A 20,242-nucleotide genomic window follows, 5' to 3' on the forward strand; every position below is an offset into this window, starting at 1 on the left:
ATTGGTATTTTTCTCCAGGTTCAAGTTAAGGACTTTTAATAGATTTGTGTAAGTATTCTTTTAAGTGAATTTTATAAGAATGATACAATGCATTTTAACTCTTTACTAGTAACATATATATTATTCTTCAGTATTTCTCCTTTTTTGACCTTTCCTTTGAAGACTTTTAGCCAAATTTTCTAAATAATACCTAAATAAATAAAGTATATTTTTAACAATGATCTTCATCTTTGGCATTTCAGTTATGTAAGTGTTCAATCTGGTTTTGTCTCCTGGACTGTGAAGAGAAGGACACAGACGGAGTATGAGCACGTGTGGGGGCGGCCAAGAAGGGGCACACGTCCCAACCCCCACCTGTGCCTGTGATCAGGTTTTTGGTGAAGATTTTCGCCAGTGGCTGGCACAGCGCAGAGGCCCGTCACCCCTTCATCTGAGGAAAGCCTGTTTTCGTGACAGTCACTGCACAGTCTTTACACGCAGGCAAACACCCACTCCGTCTCTGGTCATCAATCACCAGATCCAGAGCTGAAGGTGGCTGAGGTTTCCCGCGGACAGTCAGTGGGCTGGAGGGAGAAGCCATTGGCCTCCAGGGCCAGCAGCACAGAGGGCTGGGTCTGCTGACCCCTTGGGCTCTCACAGGGCCTAGGCCCACCCTCTTGGGTCTCCTCCTTCCCTCTGCAGGGGTAGCTCCCTGGGAGTCATGGACTGGGCCAATGGGAGCTCCCCCATGGGGTTCATTCTGCTGGGCTTTTCGGCCCACCTCCGCCTGGAGGCTGTGCTCTTCTTGTTTGTCCTGTTCTTCTACCTCCTGACCCTGCTGGGAAACTTCGCCATCATGGCTGTCTCGTACCTGGACCCCGCTCTCCACACGCCCATGTACTTCTTCCTCAGCAACCTCTCCTTGCTGGACGTCTGCTTCACCACCAGCCTGGCGCCCCAGACCTTGGTGAACCTGCGAGGACCGGCGAAGACCATCACCTATGGTGGCTGCGTGGTGCAGCTATACGTGTCTCTGGGCTCCACCGAGTGCATCCTCCTGGCTGTCATGGCGCTGGATCACTATGAAGCTGTCTGCAGACCCCTGCACTATGTGGTCATCATGAGCCCGCGGGTGTGCCAGCAGCTGGCCTCCGCCTCCTGGCTCAGCGGGCTGGCTAACTCCCTGATCCATGCCACCTTCACCCTGCAGCTGCCGCTCTGCGGCAACCACAGGCTGGACCACTTCATCTGTGAGGTGCCTGCACTTCTCAAACTGGCCTGCGTGGACACCACTGTGAACGAGCTGGTGCTCTTTCTCGTGAGCATCCTGTTCCTCGTGATCCCACCCGTGCTCATCCTCATTTCCTACGGCTTCATCACTCGAGCGGTGCTGAGGATCAGGTCTTTGGAGGCCAGGTACAAAGCCTTCAGCACCTGCTCCTCCCACCTCATGGTGGTGGTCATTTTCTATGGGACCATCATCTACATGTACCTGCAGCCCAGTGACAGTTATGCCCAGGACCAGGGCAAGTTCATCTCCCTCTTCTATACCATGGTGACGCCCACCCTGAACCCCCTTATCTACACCTTACGGAATAAGGATGTGAAGGGGGCGCTGAGGAAGCTCCTCTCAGGAAAACTGTGTCCCCTGCGGACATGATGTGGCAGGAGCTGCGTGGGGACCCACACCAGCCTCTGCCAGCCAAGCTCAAGCCCCACACTCCACGCCCACAGACCTGCCCCTGCCTCTGTCCTCATGAGGGTTCACAAGGACTGAGCGGTCACGTATTTGCTGGGCCAAGAGCTGAGCCGAGGGAAAGGGAGCGTGCTTGAGGTCCCTACTCACCCCTGATCTGCAGATCAGTGGGTATTGTTCAGCCCTTCCTCTCCGTCAGTTCTTTCTTATCTCAGACGCATGTCAAGATTCTCGGAAGGGTCAGAGGAACAAAACGTGTCAGATGATTTTTCATGACCTGGTGCATCTCCTTCCTGGTCTGAAGGTCCCTGCACACATGGTAGATACAAGTATTTTGAAAGAAAAGGTGATCTAATACCGCTGTTCTGACCATCTCATGATTAAATCAATAAGACTAAGGAGAGCTCAAACGACAGCATTTCCGTTTGTGAAAAGCAGCTTTATTGAATAGTGACTGATATGCAGAAAGTGTAAATATCTAACGTGTACAACTGAATGAGTTGTCTCCTAAGCAGACACCCTGAGAAGGTCACCACAGTCACGGTATTCAATGTGTCCACCACCTCTAGAAGTTTGCTTGTGCCTCCCTTTTGTTGTAAGAACCCAATGTGAGATCTACCCTTTCAACATTTTTGGTCCTGGGAACTGGACCCAGGGGTGCTCTACCCCTGAGCTACATCTCCAGTCCTTTTCATCTTTGGAGACAGGGTCTCAGGAAGTTGCTGAGGCTGGCCTCAAGCTTGGATCCTCCTGCTTCAGCCTCTGGAGTTGCTAGGATTGCATTGCTGGGATCACAGGTGTGGCCACAGTGCCTGGCTCCCTCTCAACACCTTGTTAAGTGTACAGGGTAGTATTGTGCTCCTTGTGAGCTCCCTCAGCATGCAAGACTGAGACTTTGCATCCATAGAAGAGAGTTCCCTGTTTTCTCCTCCTCCAGCCACACCCTGGAAGCCGCCATTCTAAGCTGCACTTGTGCATCTGGACGACTTCCGATACCTCTTGGGAGTGGAATCCTGCACCAGCTCTCTGCAGAGCCTTTCAGGGGCATCTGCCTCCCCCTAAGTGGCAGAGTCCTCTTTACTAAAAGCCAGAATGATAGTCCATTAGGTGGATATACCTTCTCTTTCTCCCTCCCTTCTTTTCGTATTTTAATTGACACATGTCACACAACTGTGTACACAGTGTGCTGTTTTGATATAGCTACATTTTGTGAAAAGGCGAAGTCCATGTAATTAAAACACACGCTGAGGCTGGGGTTAAGGCCCAGTGGTAGAGCACTGGCCTAGCATGCATGAGGCCTGGGTTCAATCCTCAGCACCAACAAAAAGTAAGATAAAGATATTGTGTCCACCTAAAACTAAAAAAAAATAAATATTTAAAAAAATAAAAGAATAAAACCCACACTGTCTAACATGTGTTTTGCTGTTTTGTGCTGAGGCCGTGTAAGATTACATTCTTAGCAGTTTTCAAGTGTAAGATAAACTGCTCTCGGGCACAATGGTGGCCCTGTGCAACTGATCTCCTGGCCTGGGTCCTCCTGTCTGCCTGGGGCCACATCTGTGAGGCACAGACCCCGCACCTCGTTCTGGTCTCATCTTTGTGGGTCCGACTTTCTAAGGCTCTGCAGATGCCTAGATTGTGACAGGAGCTGGTGTGTATCTTGGCTCAGCCTGACAGGTCACTTCACACACCGTCACCAGGTCCCCACGCCGTGGCCAGTGGGGTACTTCCCTGTTCTTCGGGGCATGACCTGCAGGGCCCGCATTGAAGGTTCTTTTCTGGGTGTTCCGATGGCTGGTGGCTGCACCTGTGGTCACTCCCTGTGGCTCAGCCGTGCGCACTCCCACCAACCCTGCAGGGGTCAATCTCTCTCTTTGCTGATGTTTGCCACCTTCTGTTTCTATACGTCTTCTGCTTGACTGGGTTTGCGATAGAAGCTCTCCATGGAGTTCTTCCACTCAGTCGTTGTGTTCTTCAGCCACAGATGTCCTGTTTCTTGTTTTATGGCTCCTCTCTGTTGACATTGTCCTTGTGCTGATGTGTTATTGCTTCGTTCTTGGTGTCTGCTCTCGGGGCCCCTGAGACACTTCTTTGGAATGGTGGCTTGATTCACAGGTCTCTCTCCATAGTGTCAGTGACTGGAGATGTGCTCGGGAGCCCTGATGTCCCATGCCCTTTGCAGCTTTGTGCCAGACCCTCTCTTAGGACGTAGGTCTGGCTTCAGTGGGGTCAGACCTCACAGTTCTGCCACCGAGAGACCCCGGCAGCTCCGGGCCTTTTCCAGGTAGGAGCGTGTCACACTCTTGTCCCCCGTGTGAGGACGCTCAGGCTGGCGTCTCCCAGGGCTGAGTGGGCTAGTGTCACCTCCAGCCCCTTTCCCTGCAGTGCTGTGCTGACCACTGGGACACCACCGCGGGCTCCGTGCCTCCCCTTCCCTCCTGTGGCAGACGTCTCGGGGCCGTGCTCTGTCTGCCAGCCTGGCAGAGTGCGGGGGCCATCCTGAACTGTCCACTCTTTCCAGAAGGCAGGGAAAGACCCGGAGGCCTCGTGCAAGCCCCCAGGGGGAAGTGTCGGGCTGCGCTGCTTCTCCCAGTCCCACAGCTGTGCACACGGCCCTCAGCCCTGCCCTCCACCGGGCAGTACTCAATCCACACAGCCTGCCAGCAACTGAGAGCTGCCCGGGCCATTTCTTTCCTCTCATCTGCCCCAGCACCCACATTGCTCCACTTCCTTCAGAGCTGGGGAGGTGATACGGGAACAGCCCTGTGGTACTGGGACAGGCAGGCATGACCTGCATACCTCTCTCCTCCTCCTCAGGGCCTCTCAGCTCTGCTGGCCTGGGTAGAGGCAGACCCTGATGAGGTGGACTGCTCTCCCTTTCACTCCCTGGCGTCACTGCTGGGTGTCTGGGGCTCTGCAGGTCTCCTGAGGTGTGTGGCCATGTGTCGTGGTACACGGGGTATGTCTGTGGGGCATAGAGCTTCTTACTCCACCACCTTTCTGCTCACACAGCACCCTGGTCTTTTCTTATAACTCTCACGACTCAAGGAGAGTAGGGGAGTCAGGTCTAAGGAGATGCAGCTCAAGCTGTGGGGTAGAGAAGTCCGAGTGAGACTGGGTTGCACCTGTGAACCCACAGCCTGCTCTCCACCTGTGGCCCACGGGTCTGTGCAGACAGCAGCAAGTGCTTTGCACGTGCGTGTGTTGTTGGTAGGTATGCATTCGTGTCTTGTAGTAGCTGGAGAAGAACAGGGCGAGGGGGACAATGTGGCGATACTAGAAGACAGATTTCATCAGCTGGATAATTGGCACATGGGCTCCTGCAGTGTTGGCTTTGCCGTGTGAAGTGAGACACCACAGTTTGTTTTGTTTCAGACAAAGCAGTGGCCTTTCTGGGAAAGTTAATGATCTTCTCCAAAATTGGCATTAAATTATGTGTGTGACCTATTTTAAAGATAGGTTTATTAAGTGTGTCCCTGAGTGAGGAGAAACCACTTCCCAGAGCAAAACAAGGCATATCGCTCTGCAAGTACACAGAGACCCGCTTCCAGGGACACTGCTGACAGGGCCGACCATGCCTGCAGAGCAACGGCCACAGACCCTGAATGGCCAGCGCATCTTCAACAAGGAGGGAGCAGAAGGGGCCATCACACAGGACTTCACATTACGTCACAGCCAGTGTACACGAGGCACTGTGGGGGGGACAGAGTGGCCCTCACACTCGAGGCCACATGCTGATATTCCTCAAGTTTAAAATGGACAACTATTCTGCACCTGGCTCCTGTGGGGAGGGAGGCCTGAGGCTTGGCTCTGCTGGGGTGGGCTTGACCCCTGGGTCCAGAGCTGGCTTCGAGCTTCTGTCCGTGGAGGACAGTCTGGAGGCTGTGTGTGGCTGACGTATTGGCTTCATGGTCTTTGGGACTGGCCTGGAGACTGCACCACGGCCTCTGGCTTGGTGCTGGGCTCTGCCCAGATAGGTCTTCTGTAACAGCCCTGAGCCCTGGTTCTGTTAGAACATGGTGCCATGGTGGACAGTCTGGCACTGGGTGGGCCTAGAGCTAGTGTCCATGGGACCACAACAAACCACTGGGTGGGCCCCACCTCAGAGGCTGGCTTCTGTGGGACAACCTGGCTCCCCACAGCATGGAGTCCGGCCTGGATTGTGGGTCCATGGTGACACTTTGGGGCAGGAGTAGGATCATGGATTCACTTTGGTTGAGGTTGGGGGCAGGGAAGGCTGGCCCGTCACTGGCTAGGCCTGGCTACTAGATCTCTAGGTACCAGGTTGACCATGAGGCGTGTGCACAGTCAGGACCTGGAGCCATCTTGGGCTGCTCTCCCACTGGGCTGGACCTGAAGCCTGGACTACCGGGTCTGGTCTGCACTGGATGGCTGGGTAGCCTGGAGTCATGGGCTGACCTGGTGGTGGAACAGGCTCAGGACTTAGGTGGGTCAGGGGTAGGTGTCAGGAGGGACCCTCTGGTTGTGGGGTCAGCCGGAAGGCTTGGTCCAGGGGTCCTGGCAGAGGGCCTAGAGCTACTGGTGCCAGTCCATACATGGGGCAGCCTGGAGCTGGGCATGTCTGCAGCCTGGCCTGCCGAGGCTGCCTGTGGTAGGGCGAGACTGGACACCAAGGCTGCAGAGTTGCCTGGACCTTGGGCCCTGAGGAAGAGCCTGGCTCTAGGTTTCCCTGGGATGGGCCTGGCACTGGGGTCTAAAGCAAGGTCTAGAGCTTCTCCTGTTCAGAGACCATCTCCACGTGGTCCTCGTGGAGTGGGAGAGGAGCCACAGGCAAGGGAAGCTGTGACCTCCCTCTCCTGCTGCACACAGGAGCCACCATCTCTCCCCCAGCTCCTCAGCCTGGTGTGATTGGGTTTTGGTATGAGTGGCTGTTCAGGTTAATATTTCTGGAAAGGGATGAGTGTTGGAAAGTCCTAATCCACAACCTTAGCAATTAAAAGAGAATAGTTCAACAAATGAGGAAATAAAATAAGCGGCTTTAAAAAGTAAGGAAGGCTAGAAACACTCCACAAAATTAATAATGTATATTTATCAGAGACTACATGCAGAGAAATACCAAACTACAAACAGGAAAACGATGTTCCACCCATTTCCTCCACAAAGAATCAACATTCCTAGTAGAAAACTAATGCCTACACACAAATAAATATCAACTTGACTTTAAATGAGGCAATATTTAACAGCACCCCAAACAGACATCCAGTGGCCTCAGTTCTGATGTGGGTGCAAAAGGGCATCACTCAGAGTGAGGACAGGTGCATGGGCCAGAGCATCAAGGTCCACCTTTAAGATCAATTCACAGAAGATGCAAACACAAGATTAACACTCATCCTCTCCATACACTTATTTGACTTGAGACAGGAAGGGCTGAGGAAGGACATAGGAATAGACCCATTGGGTTGAAGTTTAGGAAGAAAATAGAGGAACAGAAATCTAGACCCAGGCTCCATGTTTGGGCTAATGTCTGTGGTCCACATCTGATTTTGAAGCTTCCCTTGCTTCAGAAAAACGCTGCGTGTAACTGAACTCTGGGTGCATGCGAAGTACTATACAATCAATTTCCAGTCTTCTACCTTCTGCCACATAAAGGAGGTATTTCCCACTAGTGCTGTCCACTGGGATTAATCAAAGTTGTGCTTTGGTTTCTTTCTCCCAAAGAACATATTTTCAATGCAAGGAAACTTACCTCCAGAGAGCTCAGAGTCATGCAAAATTTCTCTCACTAGATCTCATTTATTGGCCAGCATTTTTTTTTTTTACAAAGACCATAAACTGGGCATTGTGAGGTGAGCACCAGGCATGGTGCTCACCAGGTGTGTTCCTCTAGATCAGGGAAAGACGAAGATATCTTGCTCTGACCAGGGCTGCAGCACACCACACCGTGAGATCAAGCCATTTCTCCATTTGGCCTAAGAGATACTCATAGAAGCTGAGGTTCCATCTCAGACAAAGGAATAGAGGTTTGGAATTTTGAACAACTGAAGTTGCTCCATGACTCAGTTCACTAGCAATCAGTCCACACCATGCAGTAAGTCTGATCCCAGACTTGGTGAGGAAAATGATAGAAATGCTATTTTCCTTCTTTATCAGTAGGTTGCACTTTTGGATTTTCACATTATCTCCTTATCTGCTGTCTAGATGGAGGACCATGAATTTTAGAATAAATATTCATTTCTTTCATTTGTATGATAGTTATTTCAGTTCTTGGCATGAGCGGTGTATAATTGCCGAAAGTGTGGGGCAAAAGGACCATGGTCGTCTAGAGTCTCTACTTATGGGTTTGAACTATTCAGCAGTAACAGTTATGGAGAGAGAGAGAGAGAGAGAGAGAGAGAGAGAGAGAGAGAGAGAGAGAGAGAGAGAGAGAATGTGTGTGTGTGTGTGTGAGGTTGAAGGGGTGTTCTGTGCATGGATGAAAGTGTTTACATTGGCTGAATTCTTAAGCATCCTCTTCAATGAGGCAATCCCAGTGTCTTGGCCCAATCCTGCTCGACAGAGCCCATGCCTGGGTCCTCCATCTCTGTCCCCATGATCGCTGTCTGGATACAGTCCTTTGAAGCCCATTTGAGTGAAGGTAGAAGTCATCTGGCTGCAGTAAGCCACAGTGAAGACAGAGCCCAGTGTGAGCTTGCTCCTCCAGCTCACAGGAGCCTTCCTCTGTGCCCTTGACTGCGGTGTCCCTCCAACATTGGGCTCATGGGCAGGTGGAGAGAGCTGGAACTTGGGGAGAGACAAGATTCCCAGGGAAAGACCCCTGGCCCACTCCCCTGGGGTTTCCTTCTGGGTGTCCTTGTGGACCTGCCCTAAGCGGCTGTGGTGCTGACAGTAGCTGAGCTTTCACAAGCACACACAGGTGTTGGAACTCCTGCAGTTCTGCAGGGAGTCAGTTTGTTGTGCATACATTCTTGATCATGAACTGCTACGGGCAAAGTTCTATTGAGAGTGGCTTGACACACTCACAGAGACTGGGAATGTGGTCAGACGCTGTTTCACTGGACTAACCCAACAAATACAGTGGGAGCCAGACGCTGGAGAGGATTGTCACCGAAACTGCTCAGTGCTTCAGCCGTGCGGCCGGATGCTGAGGATTCTGCTGCTGGGTCCCAGATGGCGGATGAGAGCTGAGGGCCAGGGCATGAGAGGGAAGGCCCATCCCAGCTGCGGCCCAGCAGACCCTGATGTGGGCACACCCTGATCCTCCTCCTGTCTCCACACGCTGTCTTCTAGATGCCAGTCTGAAAACCAGTGAAACACCCATCAAGACCTGACCCAGGAGCAGCTCCCACCTGTCTCCAACAGCACACAGCAAGGCCAGCGTGTCCAGGACACCACCTCTGTCCCTCGTCCCCTCTTGTCAACCAGAGCAGATGCCCCCTGGTGCTGTGCTTGGTTGCGTCCTCCACTAACATGCCCCCTTCAGAGCTCAGCAGCTGCTTCTGACGAGGCGCAGAGCCCCGGGAGCTGTGGTGTGCCCCTGCGAGGGGCATCGAGGAGGGCGGTGCTCTCAGTCATTGTGGGGCAGGTGCCTTCCAGGTCATGGAACCCACTCACGCCACTGTCACCAAAGCTGAGAAGCCCTGAAGACCCCCCACCCTCCACAGCAACAAATGCACACTTCCAAATACGTCTGCTCCTCAGACGAAAGCAGCCCCGCTGATTTCTCCCCACCTATGGGTACTTCTCTCTTCTGTGGATACTATGCCTTATCTTTGTGGTCAGATCCTTTTCTTTTCATGGTCCCCTGTAATTTTATTTTTTTGTTTTGACTTTATAATTTTTTAGTGTGTTTTAATTAGTGATATATGATAGTAAAATGCATTCACGCACTTTGACATTTCATACATAAATGCGGTATAATTTCTCATTCTTCTGATTGTATGTGTTGTGGAATCACATTGGTCGTGTAGTCATATATGTGCATAAGGTAGTAATGTCTGTTTCATTCTACCACCTTCCTATTCCTCCCCTCCCTTCACTCCCCTCTACCTAAGCTAGAGCAACTTTATTCTTCCCTAGTGTCCCTGCCCTTATTATGAATTTGCATCTGCATATCAGAGAAAACATTAGCCTTAGGTTTTTTTGGGATTGACTTATTTCACTTAGCATGATATTCTCCAGCTCCATCCATTTACTGGAAAAGGCCATATTTCATTCTTCTTTAAAGATGAGTCATATTCCATAAATATCTATACCACATCATCCTTGAAACTCTAGCCTGCTTAGACAGAAGACAGAAATTAGAGGGATACAAATAGATAAAGAGGAACTCAAACTATCACTATTAGCCAATGACATGATTCTATATTTAGCAGATCCAAAAAAGTACACCAGAAAACTTCTAGAACCAATAAATTAATTCAGCAAAGTAGCAGGATATAAAATCAACACCCATCAATCAAAGGCATTCTTATTCATCAGCGATGAATCTACTGAAAGAGAAATTAGGAAAACTACACCATTCACAATAGCCTAAAAAAATTGGGAATCAATCTAACAAAAGAGGTGAAAGACCTCTACAATGAAAACTACAGAACACTAAAGAAAGAAATTGAAGAAAACCTCAGAAGACGGAAAGATCTACCATGCTCCTGGATAGGCAGAATCAATATTGTCAAAACGGCCCTACGACTTGAAGTACTACACAGATTTAATGCAATTCCTATTAAAATCCCGTGTCATTTTCTATGTTAGTTTCATCTCTCCAGGCCCCTGAGGTCCTACGTTGTATTTATTGAGGTTGTACTTTGTATCGAGTGCTGTGCTGTGTGGTGGAGATTTCAGGTAGCAAGATAGTTTCCACCTGTGCATGTGTGTGATCTGTCATGCAGCAGTCACCTGCCTGGCTGCTTCAGGGACGTCATTGCAGGCAGCCACGTAGACAGAGCTGTAACCCACTCTTCTATCCTAGGAGGAAGCCGAGCAGCCGCAGGTGGGAACAGCAGCGAGGCTGTGGTGTTTCTCCTCGTGGGGTTCGCAGACTCCTGGACGGTTCAGACCACACATGCGGTCCTGTTCTTACTAGTTTACCTGGCGGCTCTCTCGGGGAACCTCCTGATCATCACGGTCACCACCGTGGACGTCCGCCTGCAGACCCCGATGTACTTCTTCTTAAGACACCTGTCTTTCTTGGATTTCTGCTTTATCTCCGTCACAGTCCCCAAGTCTGTCGTCAGTTCGTTCACCCAGGACACCTCCATCTCCTTCTGGGGGTGCGCCCTGCAGGCCTTCTTCTTCATGAACTTGGCGTCCACTGAGACGGCCCTCCTAACAGTGATGTCCTATGACCGCTGTGTGGCCATCTGCTGGCCCTTGCACTACGAGGCCATCATGAGCCAGCGTGCCTGTGTCAGGATGGTGGCCCTGTGCTGGCTGAGTGGTGGCATCTCTGGGCTCATGCACATGGTAGCCACTTTCTCCTTGCCGTTCTGTGGGTCCAGCCAAGTCCATCACTTCTTCTGTGACATTCCCCAGCTGCTCAGCCTCCTGGACTCCACAGCGATCCTCCCTGAGGTCCGAGTCATGGTCTTCGTTACCAGCCTTGTGATTTTGTGCTTCGGTCTCATTACGCTCTCCTACGGGTACATCTTTTCTACCGTCATGAGGATCCCGTCCAAGGAGGGCAGGTGGAAAACATTTTCCACCTGTGTCCCTCACCTCGTGGTTGTGACCCTCTTCCTGGTGTCTGGCAGCATCGCCTACGTGAAGCCCGTTTCCAGCTCACCCTCCATCTCTGACCTTCTGCTGCCTGTGTTCTACACCGTGGTGCCCCCCACCCTGAACCCTGTAATCTACAGTCTGAGGAACAAGGAATTGAAGGCAGCCCTGAGAAGGCTGAGAAGGCAGTGTGGCGTGGGGGCTCCACCAGGGCCTGCCCTGCGTGCCTGACCCGGAATCCCAGGGGTCGCTGAGCTCTTTCTTTCTTGTTTTTTTTTTTTTTAAATGAAATTCTGCTGTATTCTAGCAAGACTTTCCATATTTTATTTTGTTGAACCCTGGATGGCACTTAAAGGTACCTTGGACTGTGCCAAATATTAGTACTTATGGTCTTTATTCATTTTTTATGTGTTATTTTCCTAAGATTTCATAATTAATATTTTACTCATTAACATATCAATTATCACAAAATGAAAGTGTAGTATAAATTAAGTACGTATAAATAAATATATTAATCACAGTAGAACAAGATCACAAGTATTAAAATGAACCAGATGGGAAACAAAGAAAAGCTGGTGGACTCAAAATGTTTTAGATGTGAGAAGGTGTGATCAGGCAGACCAAAGCCTCAGGGGTCGTCATCATAGTGAATTGAGGGCACATCCATCAGGAGGAGCCCAAGGTATACGATTTGCTCAGGAAAAATGGCAGAAGGAAACGTCCACGTTGGCTTGTTTTAATGACATAGTATTGGGCTCACGGATCCTAACCATCCCCTCCGAGGGGAGGCACCAGCTGAAAGGTATGTGAATGTCTGCAAATGTGCACGAGCCCGGGGCACCATTCCCTCTGTGAGTCCATGCTTAAGTGCCCCCTGTGAAGGGCATCATGACCTTGCTATCCATGTTTAAAATTTCTTTAAGTTTTATTTCTACTGGACAAATGAAAGTTGCATGCATTTTTGGAGCATAGTGTGAAGTTTTCACTAGTTTGCAACGTAGAATGGTAAATCAGGCTCATATTTCCATCACCTCAAAAAGTTATTGTTTCTTTCTGGGTGAGAATGTTTAAATTCTCTTTTAGCTATTTTGGAACATAAAATGCAGCATTAGCTATGGTCACAATGCAGTGAGAGGTCGCCAGAAGCTCTTCCTCCTGCTTACCACACATGGCACCTCTGACCCGCATCTCCTTCCCCAGTCCACCTCCCTGCCAGCCTGGTCCTCACCCTCACTCTCCTGCTCACTTGGTGGGCAGGTGTTCAGAGCCACACATGAGCGGAGTCAGTCCTGCTCCTCATGCTGGGCCTGTTCCAGTTGGCAGCTGTGCCCGGTAGGAGCTGTGTGCAGAGGCGAAACGGTGACGGCTAAATCTTGTCTCAAGAGAAAAGAAAACTCTAAAGCCTTTGACTGACCTCTCCACCCCCAGGAGCAGAAAAAGAAAAATACACCATGTGTAAACCAGCAGGAAAGACAGATGATAAAGGTGATGGCAGAAATTGATAAAAGATATTAAGAAATAAACATGATGAGCAACACTGGAAGCTGTTCCTATAATAAATTTAAAAATTGACAAACTTCTTTAGGTCACCTAGAAAAAAATGAAGGAAGACTTGTATTAATAAAGTCAGGAATGAAAGAGGAGAAACAGATACAGAACTCACAGCAGATAATTTTAAAAGTAGCTTTACAGAAAAGCTGTGAACTGCTGTGTGCTGAGTGGTATTCCCTCAACAGAGTGCTGGGGTTTCTGCCGCCTCAGAAGATGGCTTCATCTGGGAACAGGGTCACAGCAGGTTAAGTAAGATGGGTTTGTTGGTGTGGTTAAGATGGAGACCCAGCCAGAGCAACAGGAGGGAAGGACACGTTGTCCTCCAGGTAGGAGAGGGAGAACCAAGTTGCCCTGATAGCAGATGCCGTGATGCTATGCACAGAAATCCTGAGACTCTACCCAAAGCTTGTTAAAACACATCCAGGAAAGCCACAGCACACAAAACCACATGCAAAAACCCAGCAACGTCTCTAACAACAAAATCAGGGGAAGGGACCTCAGATAATTTCACTTACAATAACATGAAAGAAAAGAGACTACGTAAATTTCACAAAGTGGGGGGAAGATCTGTGCTCTAAAAATTGCAATCATTAATGAATAAATTAAATAGACATAAACAAATGGAGAGAGAGCTTGTGCTCAGGGACTGGAAGCATCAGTATCACTAATTGGCCATGCTGCCTAAGTGACCCGAGGTTAATGGAATCCCTGTGCATTGGAATTTCCATACAGAGACTCCAATGCAATTTTTTATAGCAATAGAAAAAAATCCTAAAATTCACCTAGAACCACAAAATACTGACTAGCCCTAAGCTGCAGGTGTCATATTCATGGCTTCAAAATATATTACAAAACTAGAGTTATGCAAGCATTGTGGTACCATTATAGAAACAGCCATGCAGCCCAAGAGACCAGCAGTCGAGAGCCCCAACATAGATCCTCATGTCAGGACTAGCTGGCCTCTGGCAGGACTCTCAGGAGCACACAGTGGACAAAGGAGCTCCTAAGCTGAGGGAACATTGTGCTCTCGTGGGGGAGCAGGGAGATGCTGTTCAGAGGATGCAGTTCTCAAGGCAGGAGGAAAGTTCTAGCCTCTGGTGCATGCAGCATGCCAACTGCAGCCACTAGGATGTGTTTTGTACTTGAAATGTGTTGGGACGAGGGTCTGACGTCTTTCTCCTCAGACCCACATGTGCAAGGTCACCATGATGTGATACGCATGTTGACCAGACTAACAGGTGTCATTAATTTCTCATGTTGCATATGTGCATCAAACTCCATCCTGCCCATCTTAAATGTGTATGATCTTTGTGTCAATAATACATCAATAAAGGTTGAAAAATACAAACATATCATGCAATCTTCAGTCTGTTATCCCCTTTGAGAACCTTGGTGGCCACATATTGAGGCCACTTCACAAGGTGGTGGAAACATGGCTCAGGAGTCCAGCTGGGAGAGACTCCACCAACCAGCTCTGAATGTGTCTTGTATTGGTCATGAGGCCTCTGAGTGGCAGGGATTGTGTCTGTAACACATCCTAGAGGGCTCTGACATCACCGTACTTGACGTATTTCCAATGCTTTGCTCTGCTTTCTACCCCTTCAAAGGACAGTTAAAACTGTGGAAACCAGGGCTCAGGAAGGCATTAGTCTGCCTGCAGACTGCACAGCTAGTTCAGAATATGACAGAGGCCAATGTGTGGTTTCTAAAGCCAGTCTGTGCTCTCTGCATTGGGTGATGCCAGTGTTGCAAGGATGTTTACCTGTGTCTCCACGTTTTCCAGGGCAATATACATTTCTAATCATGCTGTATAATTACATTTTCTGTATGTTTTACAATTGTTTTACTGTGGATATCCACACCACTTGTTGAATAGATTTTTGCCTGTGAATTTTTTGTTGTCTTGCCAACAGAGGCATATGTGTGTGTGGTCCTCGGTCTGCCATGTGCCATTGGGTCTGTTTATCTGCTGATTTCACAAGACTGGGACACCGCAGCTGCATGACAAGGCTTCCAGTTAGAATATGTTAGGTCACTCCATTTTCTTACGTTTTGGATGTTCTGCAGGGATTTCCAAGTTCATTGATGATCAGCTTGTCACTTTCTCTAAGTGATTGTTGGAATATCTTGTTTGGAATTCCTGGAGAACTGGACTCTAAACATAGTGAGCTCACACTGGTGACCAGCGTGACAGGTCTTTCTATCTGTGTGCGTCATCTTCAATTTCTCTCAGCCGTGTTTACAAGTGTTCACTGAAGCAATAATGTTTAATTTGCAAATGTTGTGGAGTTTTTCTGATCTCTGGATACTGATTTCTGATTTAATATTGCTACTGCCAGAGAGAATGTTCTACAAATGATCCATAATTTTAAATGGATTAAAACATGGTTTATGGCCCACCACAGGGTCTGTTTTGGCGAATACTCTATTTTCATGAAAGACTGCATTTCAATGACTATACCTGGCATTCTCTTATTGGTTAAGTCCCATCATCAGTGATATTTAAACTTCTGTGATGTGAGTGACCTCGTGGATCTACCACGTAGGAGAAGAGGGCAAAACCTTTTAACAAGGGCAGCACCTTTTATGTGTTTACCTTCAGTCTGAGGAGCTTTGACAACAGGCAAGGCACACTTGATGCTGTTTTATATTCCTCATGAACTATGTCTAGTGTCATTATAAACTTGTCCTGCGAGGCACAGCCCATCTCTGTAGGCCAGCTCTTTTTCTTCAGCTGGACTCTTTGGCCCTCTACTCATTGAAAGTCAAGCCCTCTTTACGTGCCTGGCCACACATTCCCTTTATCATCTCCTGTCTTACAATGTCTTCTCTGTTCTTTGACTCGGTGAGGAGCTGCATCCCACAAGGACCTCTGTAGGTGACAGAAAGGGAGCATGTGTGTTATATGTGGCTCCCTGGAGTTCATGATATACACGTGAGTGTGTGTTAATGTGACTGACACTCCCTCGGTATCTGTGTGGTCTGGTTCCAGGGCCCCTGGGGATGTCATGCCCAGGATGCTCAGTCCTCTGTCCAATGGGCCACAGCCGAAGCACTTACAGGTGCTCTGTGTAAACCTTCCCTGGATACAGAGTTGTCTGCCCACTACCATGCTGCTGACATCTGTCACTCAGAATTCTACCTCCAGCAAAAGCATCCCTCAAAAAATAAAAGAGGAGTTAAGCCTCTCCCATCTCTGGGTTGCTCAAGATTCCTAAGACACTGGACATGCCATGTCCAAGTTCAGAGTTCAGGAGCTGCTTCTGAGGTGGCACTGAGCCCTGGGAGCTTATGGTGTGCCCCTTGGTGGGGCATGGAGGAATTCGGTGCTCTCTGAAAGGGCTGACCATGGTTGCCCTTTCTGTACAGAAGGTCACAGAACCCACTCACTCCCACTGTCACAAAGCTGAGATGTGCTGCAGACCACCCCTCAAGAGCAGCAACTGTTAGGCTTCCACATCCGTCTATGGCACAGATAGGAGCGGTACCAGCACTTTCTCTCCATCTGGGCTTACTTTTCTCCTTTGTTAACACAGCGACCAACCTCAGAAGGTAATCAAGCAAATGCCACAGACATCCGTTTCATGGAGGATAATTCCAACAGTGTGTCTGTGTCTGACCCTACCTGCTGCTGGATTGATTGTTTTTGCATCTGTGCATTTCAGTGTTGTTGAGCTACTCTTTTCTGGTAGCGTCCTTAGTTGGCCTTGGTATCAGGGCAAATCTGGCCCCATTGAGCGAGGTGTAAGTCCTCCATTTCATTCCAATTTTGGGGGAGAGTGAGAAGAATTGGTCTCAGGTCTCCCTGGACATTTTCCTGACTTCTTCCATGAAACTGTGTGGTTCCAGGCTCGACTTTGATGGGAGAATTTCATTACTGACTTTATCTCCTTACCCACTACTTGTCTGTCTGGATTTTCTGTTTCTTCTTAATTGGGTTTTTCCACGTTGTGTATTCCTGGGCATTTACCTATTTCTTGTAGGTGGTTTAACTTGTTGGTATGTGACTGCTCAAAGGAGTCTTTCTAGTCTATACTTCATTTCTAGTCATTATTATTTCCTTCCTTTTCTTGATTTGGTGTTTAGTTTCCTCTTTCTCCTCTACTTTCTTGAAGAGAAGCATCAAAGTGTTTATTTGAGTTATTTATTGGTTCACTTTTGGTGGAGGCATCTATGGCTGTAAGCTTCTCTTAGAAATGGGTTTGCTACATCTCAAGATCTGGGCATGCCCTGGTTCCATCTTTCTCAAGATACTTTTAGACTTTATTAATTTCTTCATCACTCCTGCAGGAGCCTACTGTATAGTTTCATGTATTTGTGAATCTTCCAAAATGTTTCTTATTACTGATGTCTAGCTTAATTCTACTATGGCCAGACAATATGCCTGGTAGGACTCCAACCTTGTTAATCTTGTGGGAGTCGATGTGTGGCCGGCCACAGGATCCAGTCTGCAGAACGTTCTGTGACCCTGGAGGACAGTGGCCCTCTCTTCCCTTGGGAAGTCTTCTGTCCTGCCTCTACCTGCTGGGTCTAAGCCCCAGTCCCAGCCCACCATTTCCCTCCTGCTCTGTCGAGAGGACCTTCCCTGTGGACGGTGTGTGCTGTGGGGGCCCCCTGCTGTCACCTACAGGTCTAAATGTTGCACTGTTGGATGCTCCTGGACCTGTACCTCCTTGTGGCTCCGCCCCTCTTCACTAGATGGTGAACTTCTTTGTTCTCTCTTGAAGTCTGCTCACCACTGCTCTGGCCACCACTCCCTCAGATGCCCTGGCAAGATGCTCTTAGCCCCTGGTCAGTGTCTTCTGGGCTTAAGTGTGTCCCTGTAAGCAGGGTAGTTTTGGATTTTTCTCATCCAGCCACACTCTGTCTCATTTTATGGGTAGTTTGGTTCAAGTCTCTATGAAGTCATCATTGAGAGGTGAGGACCTGCCGTTGGCATTGAGTGAAGTCTCTCTGTTTCATGGTTGTCTAATTTTTGTCTTCTGATCTTGATTTCCTCTTTGGGAGTTGCTGTGGTCTTGTGTTGACCTGCTCTGCAGCCTTGCTTTCTCTCTTCTGGGTATCTGTGGGGGCTTTCCTTTGTGCTCATGGAGGCTAGTGTTAAACGTCTTGCAGTCCTCGTGTCCAAACTGAGGTGGATGCTATCTTACCTTCCATCACATGTTCTCCAACTCTCTCCCATGTCTGCAGCTGAGGTCAGTGGACAGACAATCCCATCAGCCAAAGAAACAGTGTGTGTGATTCCTCTCAGAGCCCTTAGAGCATGGTTTTGGAGGCAGCCTCAAGGTCAAGGGGGTATAGCCAAACCCTCCTGGGAACGGAGTCTGCCGTGGGTGAGTCTCCATTCCCAGGACAGCCCTCTCCGGGCTCCCCCAGGGTTTCAGCTCCCTCTGGCTGAATCCCAAGCTTCACCACAGGAGAGCTTTGTCCAGGGACAGATACAGAGGGTTGTCTGCCCACTGACCATGCTGCTGACAACTGTCACTCAGAATTCTACCTCCAGCAAAAGCATCCCTCAAAAAATGAAGGAGTTAAGTCTTTCCCAAAGAAACAGAAGACGAGGAGCCAAGTTACCACCAAACTTGCCCTATGAGAACCAAGAGGGAGTGACCCCATAGAGCCCCTTCCCCATCCCAAGGTGACCGTGATGAGAGGTATGCCCAACAGGAGGGGGGAGATGTGCATCCCTTTATTTATTTACTTGGCTATTTTAATAGACAGTTGCACATGAACATTGCTGGGCTATAACACATGGTCGGTGACTTCAGCAGCAGACCCAGGAGGCAAGTGAGGCAAATGTCCTGAGGAGCACACACAGGAGGGCAGCACAAATCCACAGGAACAAACAGAAGGCCCAGAGACGGCACCGAGGGTCACTGCAGCAAACGTGCAAACACGCAGTCGGAACAAGTTCTTCTCTTGGCTTCTATCAGTTACCTTAAATAATAGTTATACAAACACATTAATGGGTGTGTAGCACACATTGATATAAAATGTATAGCAATAAAAAGACAAAATGGGGGAAATGATAATGTTACCTAATACCAAAGTTTAAATTCCTCACTGGAATGAAGTCAATATAAATCTGAAGTTATATATATAAATATAAATATAAATATATATATATATATATATATATATATATATATATATATATATATCCCCAGAGCAACCATTCAGATGCTGTTACTTTTATTTATCTCAAAGTAGCTGGAAGACAGGATTTTGAATATTCCCACCACAAAGAAATGATGAATCCCTGAGGGACAGACGTGCTAGCTGCCCTGACTGGATTGTTCTATGATGCATACACAGACAAAACATTACTCCATAAATATGTCCAATTATTGTGAGTTAGGAATAAAAGTAAAAATAAAATTCATATTAATGAGACTATCAGTCTCAAGCTAGTTAATGAGTATTGCCAACTCAAGAGGCACACTCATGGTGAATGAGTACCCCCAAATGTTAAAAATTTCTCTAAATTGGCTAAGATTTAGATGATGCTCAGCATGAATGTGAAGTTGAAGCAAATTTTCTAAATCATTGCTAATAGAAACAAACTTTGGTCAACCATGCTTCTAGAGGAAACCCAGGGGGACACTTGGAGATGAAGGTACAGGCAGGATTTCCTGAGCAGTACTCACACAGCCCAGGAAAGGTTGGCAAGAACCAAGAACTGGGGTGGGGGGTGGGGGTAGGGGTGCATCACATTAAGAAGCCTCTACACAACAAAGGAGCAGGAGCCTGCATGTTGAGAGCCACAGCCAAAGCGGCCGCAGCAAACTTCCAGCTGATTGGCTCACCGACCCCAGCAAACTAGCTGATTGGCTCCTCTGTGGTGATCCTCATTGGGCTGTTTCCCTGCCCTTTCAGACCACAGAGCTGTTCTTTGGGGGACTCTTTTGGCTCTGCCCACGCAACCCAGCCAATCGACCTCAAGAGCGGGAGGAGTAGGGTTTGAGAGGCTCACTGGAAGCCAGTGGTGGCAGTTGGGTTCTGAGGGAATTCCTGAAGAGCTCCTATGGTGATGTGTGTGTGTTCTAAAAATAAAGTTCATTTCTGCTTGACAAGTGGCTTGTGAATTGTGCCCAGCCAGACTGCAGCACCTGCAGAACAGGGGAGGGCTTTGCCAGCTGCTGATCTGATGGAGTTTATCATCCAGAATGTAGGAAGAACCCAAAAAAATAACACTAAAGAAATGATAGCCCAATCCAGAAATGGGCAAAAGAACCAAGCAAACACTTCTCAAAAGGAGAAGCACCAAGGGCCACCAAACAGGAAAACCTGCTCCACACCTGAGCCCTCGGAAAAAATGCCCATCACATCTACCCTGTGATC

At 48.7% G+C, this 20,242-nt stretch overlaps 2 protein-coding genes across 2 annotated transcripts; both read left to right on the top strand.

Moving 5' to 3' along the window:
* Positions 1 to 700: 700 nt before the first annotated feature.
* Positions 701 to 1,639, top strand: LOC308644841 (olfactory receptor 2G3-like; the record flags this gene model as incomplete). Its single annotated transcript, XM_081286532.1, has 1 exon — positions 701 to 1,639. One exon carries the CDS (start codon positions 701 to 703, stop codon positions 1,637 to 1,639), a length of 939 nt encoding a protein of 312 aa, XP_081142658.1.
* A 3,610-nt stretch (positions 1,640 to 5,249) lies between these two features.
* On the top strand, positions 5,250 to 11,581 carry OR14L1 (olfactory receptor family 14 subfamily L member 1; the record flags this gene model as incomplete). The annotated part of the gene is made up of 2 exons (XM_081299920.1): positions 5,250 to 5,364; positions 10,605 to 11,581. 2 exons carry the CDS (start codon positions 5,250 to 5,252, stop codon positions 11,579 to 11,581), a joined length of 1,092 nt encoding a protein of 363 aa, XP_081156046.1.
* Between the last annotated feature and the right edge of the window lie 8,661 nt (positions 11,582 to 20,242).

This window comes from Spermophilus citellus (assembly GCF_964194105.1).
Source record: "Spermophilus citellus genome assembly, chromosome: 1".
Taxonomy (NCBI): domain Eukaryota; kingdom Metazoa; phylum Chordata; class Mammalia; order Rodentia; family Sciuridae; genus Spermophilus; species Spermophilus citellus.